The sequence below is a fragment of the Lissotriton helveticus genome, chromosome 8, assembly GCF_964261635.1.
Source record: "Lissotriton helveticus chromosome 8, aLisHel1.1, whole genome shotgun sequence".
NCBI lineage: Eukaryota > Metazoa > Chordata > Amphibia > Caudata > Salamandridae > Lissotriton > Lissotriton helveticus.
The window spans coordinates 294,265,052-294,279,082 of record NC_136069.1 but is presented as its reverse complement, the minus strand read 5'-3'; the positions used below and the strand labels follow the sequence as shown (position 1 = coordinate 294,279,082).

Below are 14,031 nucleotides of genomic sequence, written 5' to 3'. Positions count from 1 at the left end.
CTCGGAAGGACGCCCTTTAACTGAAAGAGCATATGAATGTTCTTTCTTATGACACATCCTGACACAGAGGAGACACAGACGGGGATATCATGAGCAAGGGAGTGAGTCTATTCCAAACCACCTTACTAAAATGCAGACCCAAATTATACCCTTGGGAAAATCAAAGCATAGCTCCTAAAATAATTTGGCCAATGCATGTCAAAGCTCCCTCCCCAAACCCCTTTGATGAGGGCAATGAATCATTGCCCTCATCAAAGGGGTTTGGGGAGGTGAAGTCCAGTATGGCTGATGTTCCAGAAGATGACGGCCACATTCGCACAGCTCTCCTTAAAAGTCAGAGACTGGGGATTTTGAAGGTGATCTGCATTTCTTATCCCACGTGAAAACCCCTTCCTATGAGGATCAGTTACTTGAGCAAGCCTCAGAATCCAGAATGGCCAAACAAGGTGTATGTTCACATTGGTATTTATGTTGGGTGAAGTAGTAGTAATATCTTTATTTCAGCTAAAAGCCATAACGTGTGTAATTTATGTTGCATGTACTAAACAAGGAAACCATGTTAGAGATCAGAAAGGTAAAAATACAAGCAAATGGACCTATTTGAATGCTTGCGTGTCTCTTCCTAGGGCAGTATCCCACTTCAAACTCAAGCAGCAAGTGCGGCTTTGCGAGATGTGGACGGCATCCTGCATGGAGGAGGTCTGTGAGGGCAGCACACACCCTGAGCGGTCCTTCGTTGTTGGCTGGCCCACCACAAACTGTGTTGCTACTTTCAGGTACATGAGCACTTGATGTTTTTATTGTCTTATTTTTTATTTTATTTTTTTTAAGCGAGGGGCAGTTGTTGGCTGCATCACCAGAACTTCATGCAAAGACTGAGGAAACTCTTGGGGGACAAAATATTAGAAAAGTAGAACCATGTTCAAAGCAGGTCCTGGCCGCCTCTAGAGGCCGTAATCAATGTACAAGTGTCCTGTCTCCACCAAATGGAGGTTCTGAGTAAGTGATAACAAAGAACGAATACACATTCAGCCACTTACTCCAGCAAACATCTGCAGCAGAAAAACTGTAAATACAGGCAGCAAAATGCTCTCTCTCATGGCACTATATATCTATATACAAGTATACGCTTCCTAGACCTTGCCATGTTTCATTTCCTCAATGTGGTGGGTCAAACATATATGTTGTCCTGTCGTGTACCCACACAACGTTATCTATTTATTTTTGCCATTGTGTTCTCCATGCTCGGAGGGGGGATCTTTTGTATGCGTGATTTTTTATGGTATTGATGTATTCACAGAATTGCATTGCATAGTAAAACAGACATGTTCAATTGATGATAGAACATCTACAGTTGTAATATTTGTTGTCTAGCTCCTGAATCTAAAGTTGGGAAATATGTACATTCTACGATGGGGTCTGTGGTTTCCAAAGACCTTAAAGGTAAATTGTGCCTGTCAGAAAATTCACACAGAATAATGATAAATATGCACTCTTTGTCTTACAAAGCAAAATAATCCATAGAGAGCAGCCAATCAAAGAAAGGTGGCCTGGCTGGCGATCCGGATATAGTTGTAAAGAGCGGCTTTTTGAAGTGAATCGTCCTAATGTGCTTCTTGGAGAGAGAGTTTTGTGCACAAGACTAGCGTATAGTCCAATTTTGAATATTTTGCTGAAAGCAATGTGGTCAACTTTATCACAGACCTTGAAACGCATGAAGCTCCATGGCCTGGGCCCATGGACCTGGAAATAGCTGCCTCCTTCCAAAGATTTTCGGATTTCTTCACAACATATGGCTTCCACGTGGGATGGCAGTGCTCTGCCATCCCTGTGTTGACGAGGAGATCTATTGGAAAAGGAGTATGCCATGTATTTATTGAATTATGTTCAATGATGTAACATTAGAGCAGTATAATTTAATCAATCAATCAATCAATCAATCATGGGTTTGTAAAGCGCTAGCTACTCACCTGTAGCGGGTCTCAAGGCGTTGAGGGCGAGAGGGGGGGAGGGTCCACAGATCCGGGAGGATATACCATTAGAAATATAAAAAAGATGTCACCTATTTATTGCTTCAATGCACTCTGTTCCTTTGGAATTTTTATAAGACTTTGGGAGTTTGATGGGGGCATGTTTGCAATAGACTTCCTGCCCGCTGTAGAGTTTAGGCCACGTTTGGCATAGTTGGCAGACGGAGAGATACATGGCGAATGCTGCATCGCTCATGTTCCGTTTATTGATGTGTTTTCAAGTTTTGTGTCTAGCCAATGGTGGTGGAAAGGGGGTAGCTTATGGAGAGATGTAAAGCAGTTAATTAAAGCAATCAATAAAATAAAGTACATTTATATTTATTTTCCTCTTTGCGGGCACCTAGTCTATGTTACACATCTTACGTGGTTGTTTGGACGGAAAAAGACCAGTAGATTCTAATCTATCTATACAGTTTGTTTACGGTTTTATTAAAAACAGTCAAAATGTAAACTGATGCACTGATATTGTAAAAAAAATTAATAACGGTTGTTTATAGCCTAGACAGACAGTTTGCCAATTATTTGCTTTTTCACTTGTGAGTAAACTTTAGTTAACACAGATAAAAGTGGGAGAGATAGTGATAATGTGTTATATATTCAGTGTGTTCCCAGGACTCTGTGTGTGTGTGTGTGTGTGTGTGTGTGTATATACATGTGTGTTCAAGTGCGTGTCCAGGAGCATAGCTGTGACTAGCGCAGCAGGTGCAGTGGCACCAGGGATCAGGGTTATGTGAGGCTCACTGCTTCTCAATTACACAAGTCTTTTCCTGTCGACATTGGGTTGTAGATGGGACCATTTTCAATGCTTGTGTATGGGCCCAGGCCACCTTGAGGTGGGGGCCAGGGGTGGTCTTCTATATCTCCCAGATATTCGTTGGCATTGGGTTGAATGTGGGGCACTGAAAGGTTGAGGAGACCACTGAAATGTCATCCCCCTCCAGGCTGCAAGGGCCTGTGTTTCACCCCTGCATGTTTTATGCTTAGACTTGGGCTTGCATGTTTTGCATTGCATCACTATTGTCCTATTTTGTTTTTCTCGTTTCATCCACTTTTAAATTTTGTGTCCAAATCACAATCCTGAACCTATTTATTTGAGGGATGAAAACGTTTCCCCCAAATGTGCAGAGGCAGTTTTGGAGCCCACTGATCCCCATTCACTATCGGAATCTGCAGGCAGTGTGTGATTGCGTAAGAAAGGGCAGATGCGTCTGTGTTATGCACATCTGCCTGTGAAAGAGGGGTGCACTGGAATTTGCATCTGCATCTAAACCTTTCTATGTCACCGAGCTCAAAGTTTGTATAGTGCGCAAGGCCGTTTGCATCTTATTTTTGCATGCCCAAGTTGAATGTGCGCATGCACACGATACATATTTTTTTTTTAATCTGCACTACCAGAGATGGGGGCAAAGGTTTGGCGAATAGAGCATTGTGCGAGATCCATAGATAAGCAAAAGGAGTTGCCTGTAGATGCTTGAACCAACCAGAGACGTTTTAAGGCATGGGCAAAGTAGGGATTTGCCCAGCCCCCCCTCTAAGAAGGTGAACTTTTTCTCTGTTTGGCCTCTGTCTATTTTATTTATCTGAACCTCCCTACCTCGATCTGCCCACCTTTTTCTCTGATACGGACTCTGTATCTCTACCCAGTATCATTTTAAATTTTTGGGGGTTATCAGGTAGCATTTCAACTACTTTTGCGTGACTGTGTTTCTGAAAATTTAACATATAATTCGGTACTGTTCATGCATCATGAGGGCTTACAGTAGCGGGTAATCGGTAACAACATTAATAGTTAATCTGACAGGGGTCCCCAAAATATGACTTGCGTGCGTCCCCAAAATCCTTAAAATAACTCTAGAACCAACACTTTATAAGCAGTGGCAATTCTCCTGGGTAGCTTGTGTTCAGTGTATGTGACATTACATAAGTAGATGAACCGTGGGGCAATCTTTCTACAGCCGACCCTAAAATATCAATCCATCTCGAACTTCAAGGCCACACCCCAATTGCACATGAGCACAAGCACTCCAGGCACTTTCCGACCATCAGATAAAACAAGACGTGCACAATAGATGCATTAGCCCACTGAGCTATGATCAGGGCTTTAAGTGGGCCGGGTCTCAGGGTCTGAGCAAAGGCAGTTTTTTAAAGGGGGCCTCGAAACGGGTCTCTATCGGGCTCTGTTTTGAGCCCTGGCACAGGCGGTCCGTTTTGTTTCCCGGACTGCAGTGACTGGAGTTTGCTGTCACTGCAGTCCGGAAAAAAGTGCCAGGGCGCAAAACAGCCCGATAGAGACCCGTTTCAAAACAGCAAGCACATCGATGTGCGCTACCCACACTGCTCACTTCTCACTAGTGGAGATGTTACGGCATGACGTCATGCCAGGAGAGCATTGTGGGGGAAGGGAATCCTATAAAGAGGCATTTTCTTATTGGATTTCCCATCTCTTTCTGAAACTCAGGAGCAGCAACATTGTGGTACGGTCTCCAGGGCTTTAATTGGAAGCTTTTTCAATATTATATGTAACAAGCCATAGTTGCAGCTTATTTATCTTTTGCAACTAATAACCATTGACACTTAGGCCCATACAAACCGCCATAGGAAGAGCCACTGACAGCACACCTAAGCCAATACTGGACCCGGGTAGCTCGCCGTAGAGGGGCCATATAATGCTCTGTCTCCACTCCCCCCACCCTCTACCCTCCCCCATCCCTCCTTTCTTCACTCTTCTCTTTTCTCTCTAGGAGGGTGCAACAGTGTTACCGAGAATAATGCACGCCAACCAGCCGATTGTGATTGTGACCTACGTCTAGCCAGGCTAGCTGCCATGCCTAATGTGACCTCAAAGGCGTCTGGAATTCACCCTCATGCACTACTACTGTACTGTATATATAAAAGAAACTTTTTAATAAAATAATCTGGAAAAAAAAAATAAAAAAAAAAAAAAGCCAATAGTCCTTACTTGTTGTAGGTATGATGTTACTTGTTGTATCACGTATCGGGATGCAATGACAGAAACAGCAAAATGCAAGTCGGGCGGCACACTGTGCTAAACACAGATTTTTAGCGCAAGTGTTTTAAAGCCACGCCCCTGATTACACTGGCCACACCCCTTTGAGAGACCCACCCCCCGTTTTTTCATCCCACTTAAAGCTCTGGCTATGATACTCGTTCTGTTCCCTGTATTGCACATACCTGTGCCCTGCCTCCTGTATATCTATTGCATCTGTTCAGCTGAGCCTAAGTATTCTCAGTAAGTGGAGGGTTACAGTGTCAGCCGTGATGAAGTTATGCTCGGCAGAAATCACGAAAAATCCTTTTGATTCCAGAAGCCAAGCAGCTGGGCTTGCAGCCGCCTTGTTTCAGCGAGATGCTGAAATGACTGCATTGCACGGTTCCCCGAGCGAGGGGCGGGTCTAGAAACCATTACTGGCCTGTCACGGCGTGAGCCTGATTACTGGAGACTTCTACTTAGCCACGTGACCGATAAGATCCGAGGGTTTATGGAGTGTGTGTGCGGCTCGGTCGGGGCTGCAGCTCTGGTCTGTGCGCGGGAACTGGAGCAGAATGGGCTCTTGGCTCGAAGGACTCCCGGCCGTGTGCGATATGATATCCGGACAGGCGTGCTACTCACCCAAGCACTTGTCCTCGGCCTAGGGTAGGTGGGTTATTAGGAAAGGTGTAAAAGAACCGATGTGGCTTAACGGCCAGAGCGGCCGGCATTGGAGCTGGGGAAGCAGGTACAAGTCTTGGTGTCCGCTCAATTTTCTATGATTCTGGGCAAATCACTTAATCACCCCATGCCTACCAAAAAATGAATGTGATTGTGTAACGTATTTAGTGCTCATGTAAAGCCTCCATACCTTCGGGTTGAGTTTCCGCTATATAAAATTGAACGCAAAAAAAGCCTGGAAGCTTGCTATCCCCGTACCCCAGGCGCTCAACCACCTCTGTGTGGGAGGCACCCTCCTGGCAAGCCTTGTCGAGCACCAGGCATCACAGGTTATACTAACATATTTGGAATAAAACCCGCAGGGCTTTAATTAGTCGCACATATCATTATCAGCTGTGTTCAGCTAATAGCGTGATCCTCTAATTACGAAGAATTTTCCTAGTTGAGTGGTTGGCTCTTCCTTCTGGAGATTCTTTGATAACGCACATGCGGCAGAATACATGCCAATGGACCCGATTCAGGCGGGAGACGCCCGGTTTTCGAAGCACAAAATGGCTTTGTTTTGGTGGTCCCCTGCCTGAAATTGCCCCTGCTCCAATAGAAGTACATGGGAGAAATCTATTCTCCCAATTCTTTTTTGATATCTCACACTTCAGGTTGGCATGTATGTGAATCGGCCCTGCCTGCCCGACGTGCACCCTGCTAGCTGGCCTGCCACGTGCCTGTGAAGAGAACAAGCAGCAGCACGCTGACTGTCAGCAGTAAACCTGGGGTTCACATGCTGTGCTGGTCACCTCCATTCAGAGGGCCCCTGTGACACCCTCAGGCCGGCCTGTGGCCAGTGCAGGCATCCATTGCCACAGCACTGCCACAGGTGCTGACCTACTCCAGCCCTGTACTCTAAGCAGCATCCCCACTGGTCCAGCTTCAACCCCGATACATGGTGAGCTCTTCTGACTTTCAAGATAAAAGTGACTGAATTGTTATCTCTAAAAATTGTCCCACTTTTCACGAGCTGTGTATTTTTTTCCCTAACAGACATCTGCTTTAACCAAACAAAATATTGTGCTACTCTTTCCGGTGCTCCATTTATTATACTTTTACAATTGTGGCATTATGGTGTAAAGATGTATTTACGTTTACCTAAAACGTCCTGTATGATTTTGTTATTAAAGGGCTCCTGAAGGTTACCAGATTATTCCATATCACCAGGCACGCAATGATCCACCCATAAGTTTATGCTCACAACCAAGTGCATTGTGGTAGGTGTAGTCTTATTTCTCAGCAATGACACCATTTGAATGCAGATATTACATTCTAATGGTTTGTAAAAGGAATGACTCCAACTGGAGCCCTGCGCCCTTAGGTATATGGAGTGATTGTGGGTCACTGGGACTGGGGAAAGAGGGGACGCAAAGTTCAAGAAGGCTGTGCAGTTGCCAGCAACAGCTCAACCCAGCCCAATTGCACTTAACTGTACACCCCAGGCATCTGTTTACATCTAGTGCTTAATTTAAGCCAGTGGGGGCCACCATCACTTATTAGTGGGGACCTGCACTCAGTTCCCGCATCAGTTGTTTACAGAGTGTAAGAGCGGGAAAAACATATAGATTGGAAAGACATAGGAAGAGAAAGACGACAAGACCTTCACAAAGGGAGAAAGCAGGAACCTGCAAGTGAAAGAAAAAGGGACGTGTTGTGTATGGTAGTGGATTAAATGGCACCAGTCTTTGTATTCGGCATGCCGACATTTCATTGCACCGACGCCGGACTCAGAGCAGAGCTCCGTCACTGGCACTCCTCCTTTCATGAATGAATCACTGATTACATCTGCTTCAGCTGTGCTCTCTGCTGTCTCTTGTCTTATTCTCTGTCTCTTGAGTTGTTATTTCACTTTACTGATTACTCTTATACTCCTTGTCCTTCCCCCTCCTTCTTTATACTGCACTCTTCTTTGTCTGACACCCCAATTCCCAAAATGATTTTTCTCAACTCTGTCATGTTTTGGTTACCTTTGCTTACCAGTTAGTTCTCACTTGTGTTTTAGGATGTACTCAAGCTGCTGTGAAGCCATCAGCTGGGTTGTCAGGCCTTGCTGCTCTGAGCTGCTTCTGGTATTACTTTGCTTCTACGTTGATAGGCCTTCACAAAGAGAACCATCTCCCCACACATGCATACACCCGCATCTCTTTGCAGAGCACTTAAGAGAGATTGGGCCAACAGTATTGACAGCAAGCACCATGTAAACACAATGACAAGAACAAGTTAGATTGAGATGGGCATGGAATAGAGAAGGGTCAGACTGGGACAGAAAATATGACCGGGAGTCCAAAATAAAAACGGCCCAATTAGCGAATTAAATAGCTAAAAAAGTTACCAATATTTGTAAAGACACGATGATCATGTCTTTTATAAGACATGGGTGACTGAATGCATTTGTGCTTCCTGCCAGCAATGATTATGGTAGTATAGAAAATACTGACATATCAGGCCATAAAATAGGCCCATAAACCAACTCGCCCATACAGTGACCTGTCAGACCAGCCCTTTGGGCTCTGCCATATTACCCTATAGTGGTTTCTGTTGTTATTTAGATTACTCTAGTTCCATGTGACTAGGGTCTCTCTTGTCTCCTGTTCTCGATATTACCCTATCGACCAGTCTAACACTGGAAGAGACCAGGAAAGCTGCATTACTTGTTACACAGCGATAGTGTCATTTAATGCATACCCTCCGTCTGTCACACAGAGCCATATTGCAGAGTCCTCCATTTCTTTTAAGCCCATAGTTCCCTGCTTGTATGTAACTGACCAGGTTGTAAAGTCTAACTGTGCACAAACTGCTCTGCTGCTTGTAAGCGTCATTCGTTTTATACCTCGCATAAGCACTTCATGAGTGTTTCAACTGTTTTAAAGTCCATTCTAGGCTCCTATATTGCACAGAAGGAAGTTATTTTTATAATTGATCTTACTGCATGAAAATAATTGCTTTGGTCTCGCTCACAAAGTGTCACACCAGACGTGTAACGGAGTCCCTGCAGGGGTGGGTTGGGGGGGTGGGCACCATTCTTCATGGGGACTCTATGCTGCTTAATGTCTGTGAGTAGCAGTGTGATGCAGAAGTCTCAGGGGCCCTCACCACATTGAGTAAGGGACGAGGGGCATCTCTTTGTTAGGCCACTGCTGGATAGTGCATGCCCCTTCCCTTTTCTACACCAGAGAGGAAGCTTGGAGGATGACTTAAAGCAAGGCTTTAAGTGGGATCAAAAAACTGGGGGGGGGGGCTCTCAAAGGGGCGTGGCCAATATAATTAAGGGTGTGGCTTAAAAAGACTTATGCTAACAATCTTTGCTGAGCTTAGTGTGCTGCGCCAGTGGTATTTGATGCTTCTGTCATTGCATCCAGACATATACAACAGGTTACTACACCTACAACAAGCCAGAACTATTCGCTTTGTGAATAGTTATTAATTACATAAGATAAATAAGCAACAACGGCAGCTTCGTTGTATATAATATTGAAAATGCTTCCGTTCTGAAATGACGAGGCTATGAAAGTACTATAAAGAGTCTCTTTGAAGTTACATCAAAGGCAGTGGAGGGTGGTAGTGCTGCAGAGTTAAGATTTGTTTTTCACCCTGAGGGTGAGGGAAAAAACTGAGAACCTGATAGGTACCAGTCTCAGCACCTGCTTTTTAGAACTGTTGGTGCTGAGCACTGGCACAACCCGGCCCACTTAAAGCTGTGACTGAAAGTTAAAAATTAACAGGTAATTGTGCCTACAAGGGATTTCTTTAAGTCCTCTCAGTTCGACATTTAGTATACAAAACAATGGTTGTACGCTCCGTTTAGGAGCTTACAATTGATTATTCAAGAATTGAATTTGCTCATTATATCAGAATGAATCTGCTGTAGATACTCTTCAGACGGGTGTTTTTCTAAACATGCAAACTTTGATGAAAAAAGATTTACCAAAGGGTACAAAAGACTAAAACAATGCACAGAGACTGAGGTTTACAAATGATTTGTTATTACAAACTCCTCATCGTCACAAGTGTGACAATATGTATAGAAGGAAATTTAAACTGATCAATACGGAAAACAATTCTTGAGAAGGGTAAATCAGAGGAACTAGATGTAGTTGTCGATGTTTCGATCTGTTTTGTGTAAGCATCCATTAGACCATCTTCAGGATGATGAATTTAAGTGTTGACTGATCCCTATGAAAATTCCATAGGTAATTTCAAATTGTGACTAAATCTGTTTTTGGTTAAAACCTTCCTGGTCTCTAACGCCGGAAAAGAATCTATTGAAAAGGTATTATGTTTGTTATAGGTCCGTACAAAATATGAGACGCGCATGAAGCAATCCTCAGGGACAGCGGCACGTCAGAGGAGCCGTTCCCCACTATATGCTGGAACGGTTGCCAGCACCAGACGTAGCAATACTTTGAGGATTGCTTCATGGAGGTCTTGTACGGACCTATATCAAATTTAATAGTGGACTTTTCTAATAGTTGTGGTATATAGTGACTCGTGCTGATTCAGAAAAAAATGTTGCACTAACTGAGAGAAAGAAAGCTCAACTGGATGTAAATATAGGACATATAGGTGGCTTTTTTAAAATGAAATCATGACTAGAAATGTGGGTACACTTTATAGTATGGGGTGCATTTCTTTCTTGAGATGTAACAACCCGTACACGGTATTTTATAATGAGAAGTTAACTTGTGATTGAATCCATGATAGCTAAACCATCAAAATTATGCTAAGGTTTTAATGAGAAGTTAGGATTATTTACACTTAAACTTTTTGTTTTGTGTTTTTATTCATCTGAATTGAAAACACTATGAATAAAATATGAATTCTTGAAACTGACCTGATTTATTATTGATGCTGTGGTTGCAGCAAGCCTGTATGAAGCACTATGAGAATTGTATGTTGGCATTCGGATTGAAGCATTATTCATAATGCAAACTTAATTGGTATTTAGAATGAAACGTTGATCCCGGTGCAAAACTATTTAGGAATTGCAATGAAATTTAGGATGAAATATTTGAAACAATAAAAACGTCTCCAGACTAAGAAGAATGCAAATGAAATTTTTATTCAGATATTTGGCAAAAGAAAAATCATTCCAGCATAATATAGGAGATGCTCCAATGTGGTATCAAATATTGAAGAAGTGTCTGAGGATATTTGATTTTTATCAGATTAACTGTGCATATTATATCTGTCTTGACATCTTGCCAAAAAGATGGTTTCCTGCAATTTTTATGCTGCCTTCCCTGCCGTATCAGAACTGGGGGTTTCTGTACACTTGGACTCTGATTACTAGCGGTGTGTAAAGGGCCAGGTTTTTACCTCACCGGTTGAATATGGATACCATGGTGCAGTATTTACCTGGTGTGATAAAAAATCCTATTTCCTACAGGAAAATGAGGGATTACATGCAAAATTAGTGTTTCCCACACCAAATTCCACATGTATTGATGTTACCAAATGTTCTCCCCTGAGTAAATTTTGCCAGGTTTGAGCGCCAAAAATTGCCTTGGGGACAATTGCAGGAGTAAGGTATTGACATGGATTTTAACGTAATAATTATTGTAATTAATATTATTATTTAAGCTTGTTTAGCGTGACAGCTATCCACACGGGTTTCCCGGTGTTTGAAGCCAGATAGAGTGCAGACCAGAGTACTACCTAAAACAGCCATGTCTTCAATTACTTGTGAAAAGAGGTCAGTGAGGTGCATTTTCTCAATATGGGTGGAAGCTCATTCCAGAGCTTAGGGCCAATGTAGAGTAAAGACCGGTCACTCATATGAGCCTGTTTCACTTTTGGAACTGAACTTAGGACGCGATCACTGGATCTTAGGGTGCGAGAGGGTGCGAGCCGGTTGCTGGGGTCTCGCAATACCAAGGAGATATTGAGGGCCAACTCTTGATCTAGCTGTGTGCACAAAGCACATTGTAGTGTATTATTTAATATTTATAGGTAATAATGGTATTTACTTCGATTTCTGATCCCTGTGCTAAAGGGAGCTTATGCGTAAATTAATATTTACACTCCTCACCTGTAATCTGAAGCGTAAAGAGAACACACTGCAGTACACGATGACAGCGCTCAGCTCCATTATATGTTTGATGGCTTCATGTGCATGTTCTTGATAGTGTTATTTTTTTCCTCATTACAGTTCCCCGGAGCAAAAAGAGAAATGGTTTTCTTCCCTTCTCAGGTATTAATTTCTTTTTTACTAGTGCTAACAAGTAACTTTAAGTTAAACATTTCATCGTGGAAGTGTTATATTTTTATTCAATTGCAGTACAATTCTATACTGAGAAAACTAGAACAGACAGAACTAAAAGGAACTACTAACCATAAACTGCAGTCATTGCCCTCTGTTGTGTGGTAGACTTAAAGTAGCGTCCCATGTCCCTTAGCTATGGGAGTCTTCTCCTAAAGCATTTTGTTGTCTTTTGGGAGGGTGAGTAGGAATGGGCACTGAGAAAGTGTTCAGCACAAATTCCACCCCCTCTCTATGGCCACTATTAAGATGCCTAAGCAGTGCCTGACTCCGCCCCCTTAACCAGGCCCACCCCCTCCATGGCTGCATAGCCTCTCTCACGTGGTAAATCGTTTTTAAAGGTTGACAGGTCAGCGTCATCCCCAAAAGGTAATGGTCCTTAAGCCGTGTTCTTGCACATTAAAGTGCCGTTCAGCAATGCTCAGTTACTTCTCCAACAGAATGTGTGAAAATTCACAAAATGATTGGGATGCATACATGCCAACAGACCCGGTTTAGGTGAGGGACACATGATTTTTTAAATCCGGAAATGTCTTTATTTTGGCTGTTTCCCGCCTAAAATTTGTTCTTTCAATGGACATCAACGGGGAGAATAAAGTCCCCCCCAATTTTCTTTTTTCAAATTCTCCCTATGTCTGGTTGCGAAATGTTGCCTTGTGTAGGGATGGTGCCCCGCTTGTATTATTTCAAGCCAGCAAATCTGTTCTAGTCGCAAAGACTGCAACATACAAACCACAATGCCCGCTTACAACACCAAGCAGAAATGTATAGACCAAAGGTGAGATAATGGTCAGCTACATTGAATTGGTACATTGGACCAGACTGCTCACAAATCTGAAAATACAGGGCCATCTTGGGGGTTTCATTAAAGGAATGCAGCTTTTGTCCACCCCTCATTTTCATTAGTCTGGTCAAAATTGGTCCAGTGCAAAGAGATTTTGTGCAACTTCATATTTAAAAGGTGTGCGCTAACAATATGTGACTGTATGTGGGGTGTCCATTGTCTGTCATATGGATTGGAAAAACACTACATTTTTAGAATAGCCTGTAACTGTTTAGATTATTACATGTTAGAGTCTGTGTATGTAAATGTATCTCCAATACATATCCTGAAAATCTTTCAGAACAAAAGTACCATACACATACAGGTCTCTAGTTATTCATAACCCCATATAGTTTTGCGGTTTTAGGGGAGATCAAAGACACATTTTGAATGGCAGAGGAACTTCTGGCAGTGATATAAATTGTAAACACTCATCACCAAATCCTTTTAATTTGTGACATTTTATCTCTGTTGATATATTCGTAAATCGTATGTGTGTGTGTTTGTGTCTCTCCATGTGTCCTTTGTTTCCTGATATACTTTTAAAGTGTCTCCTTCAGGCCAATGCTTTGTCTTTCCTGCATGCACAGGACCTGTTACTTCCTAAGTCCCCTAGATTATAAAGGAATGGGTGGGCTCAAATGGACTAACTCCTCATTGTTGTTTTTACTAGTCGCATCTCCGAGGAGAAAGAAAATGACTACCCGAAGAGCCTTCCTGTAAAGATATCTGCTAAAGATATTGGAAATGGTGCCCAGGTAAGTGTTTCTGTAATAAAAATGTGTTTGCTACATATGGGGCCATATTACACATGACTGCGCCGGCGCTAGTTGTCGCTGTGCACTAGAATATGTTTGAGTTTGTGAGTTTGCGTCTGTGCGCTGATACAATATGCGCACAGACGCAAACACACACAAACACAGAGCTCAAAGTCTTCGCCAACATCACGGTACATTACAAACCAATTGTCTGTAATGCCATCAGGCGCATACTCTGTCGCATAGCGATAACTAGCGTCGGCGCAGTCATGTGTATTACAGCCCCTGATTAACAATTCTTCTTTTCTGCTCTTAATTACCTTTCCTACATCTTGCCACAATGTCCTAATGTGTTGTTCGATGGGAGCATTGCAATTCCTTTTTTCAGTATAAATCTCTCCATTGTAAAAGGGGATGGTGTACCCCATCTTAGACGAACCACACCC

General features: G+C 42.9%; 1 protein-coding gene across 1 annotated transcript in view; it reads left to right on the top strand.

The window, feature by feature from the left end:
- ARHGAP20 (Rho GTPase activating protein 20) overlaps positions 1 to 14,031 on the top strand; it is a 259,386-nt gene that overhangs the window by 152,861 nt on the left and 92,494 nt on the right. Inside the window, exons 4-6 of the mRNA XM_078657062.1 lie at positions 627 to 776; positions 11,894 to 11,935; positions 13,501 to 13,585. Coding sequence (XP_078513188.1) covers positions 627 to 776; positions 11,894 to 11,935; positions 13,501 to 13,585 — 277 coding nt within the window. The remainder of the gene's footprint in view (positions 1 to 626; positions 777 to 11,893; positions 11,936 to 13,500; positions 13,586 to 14,031) is intronic.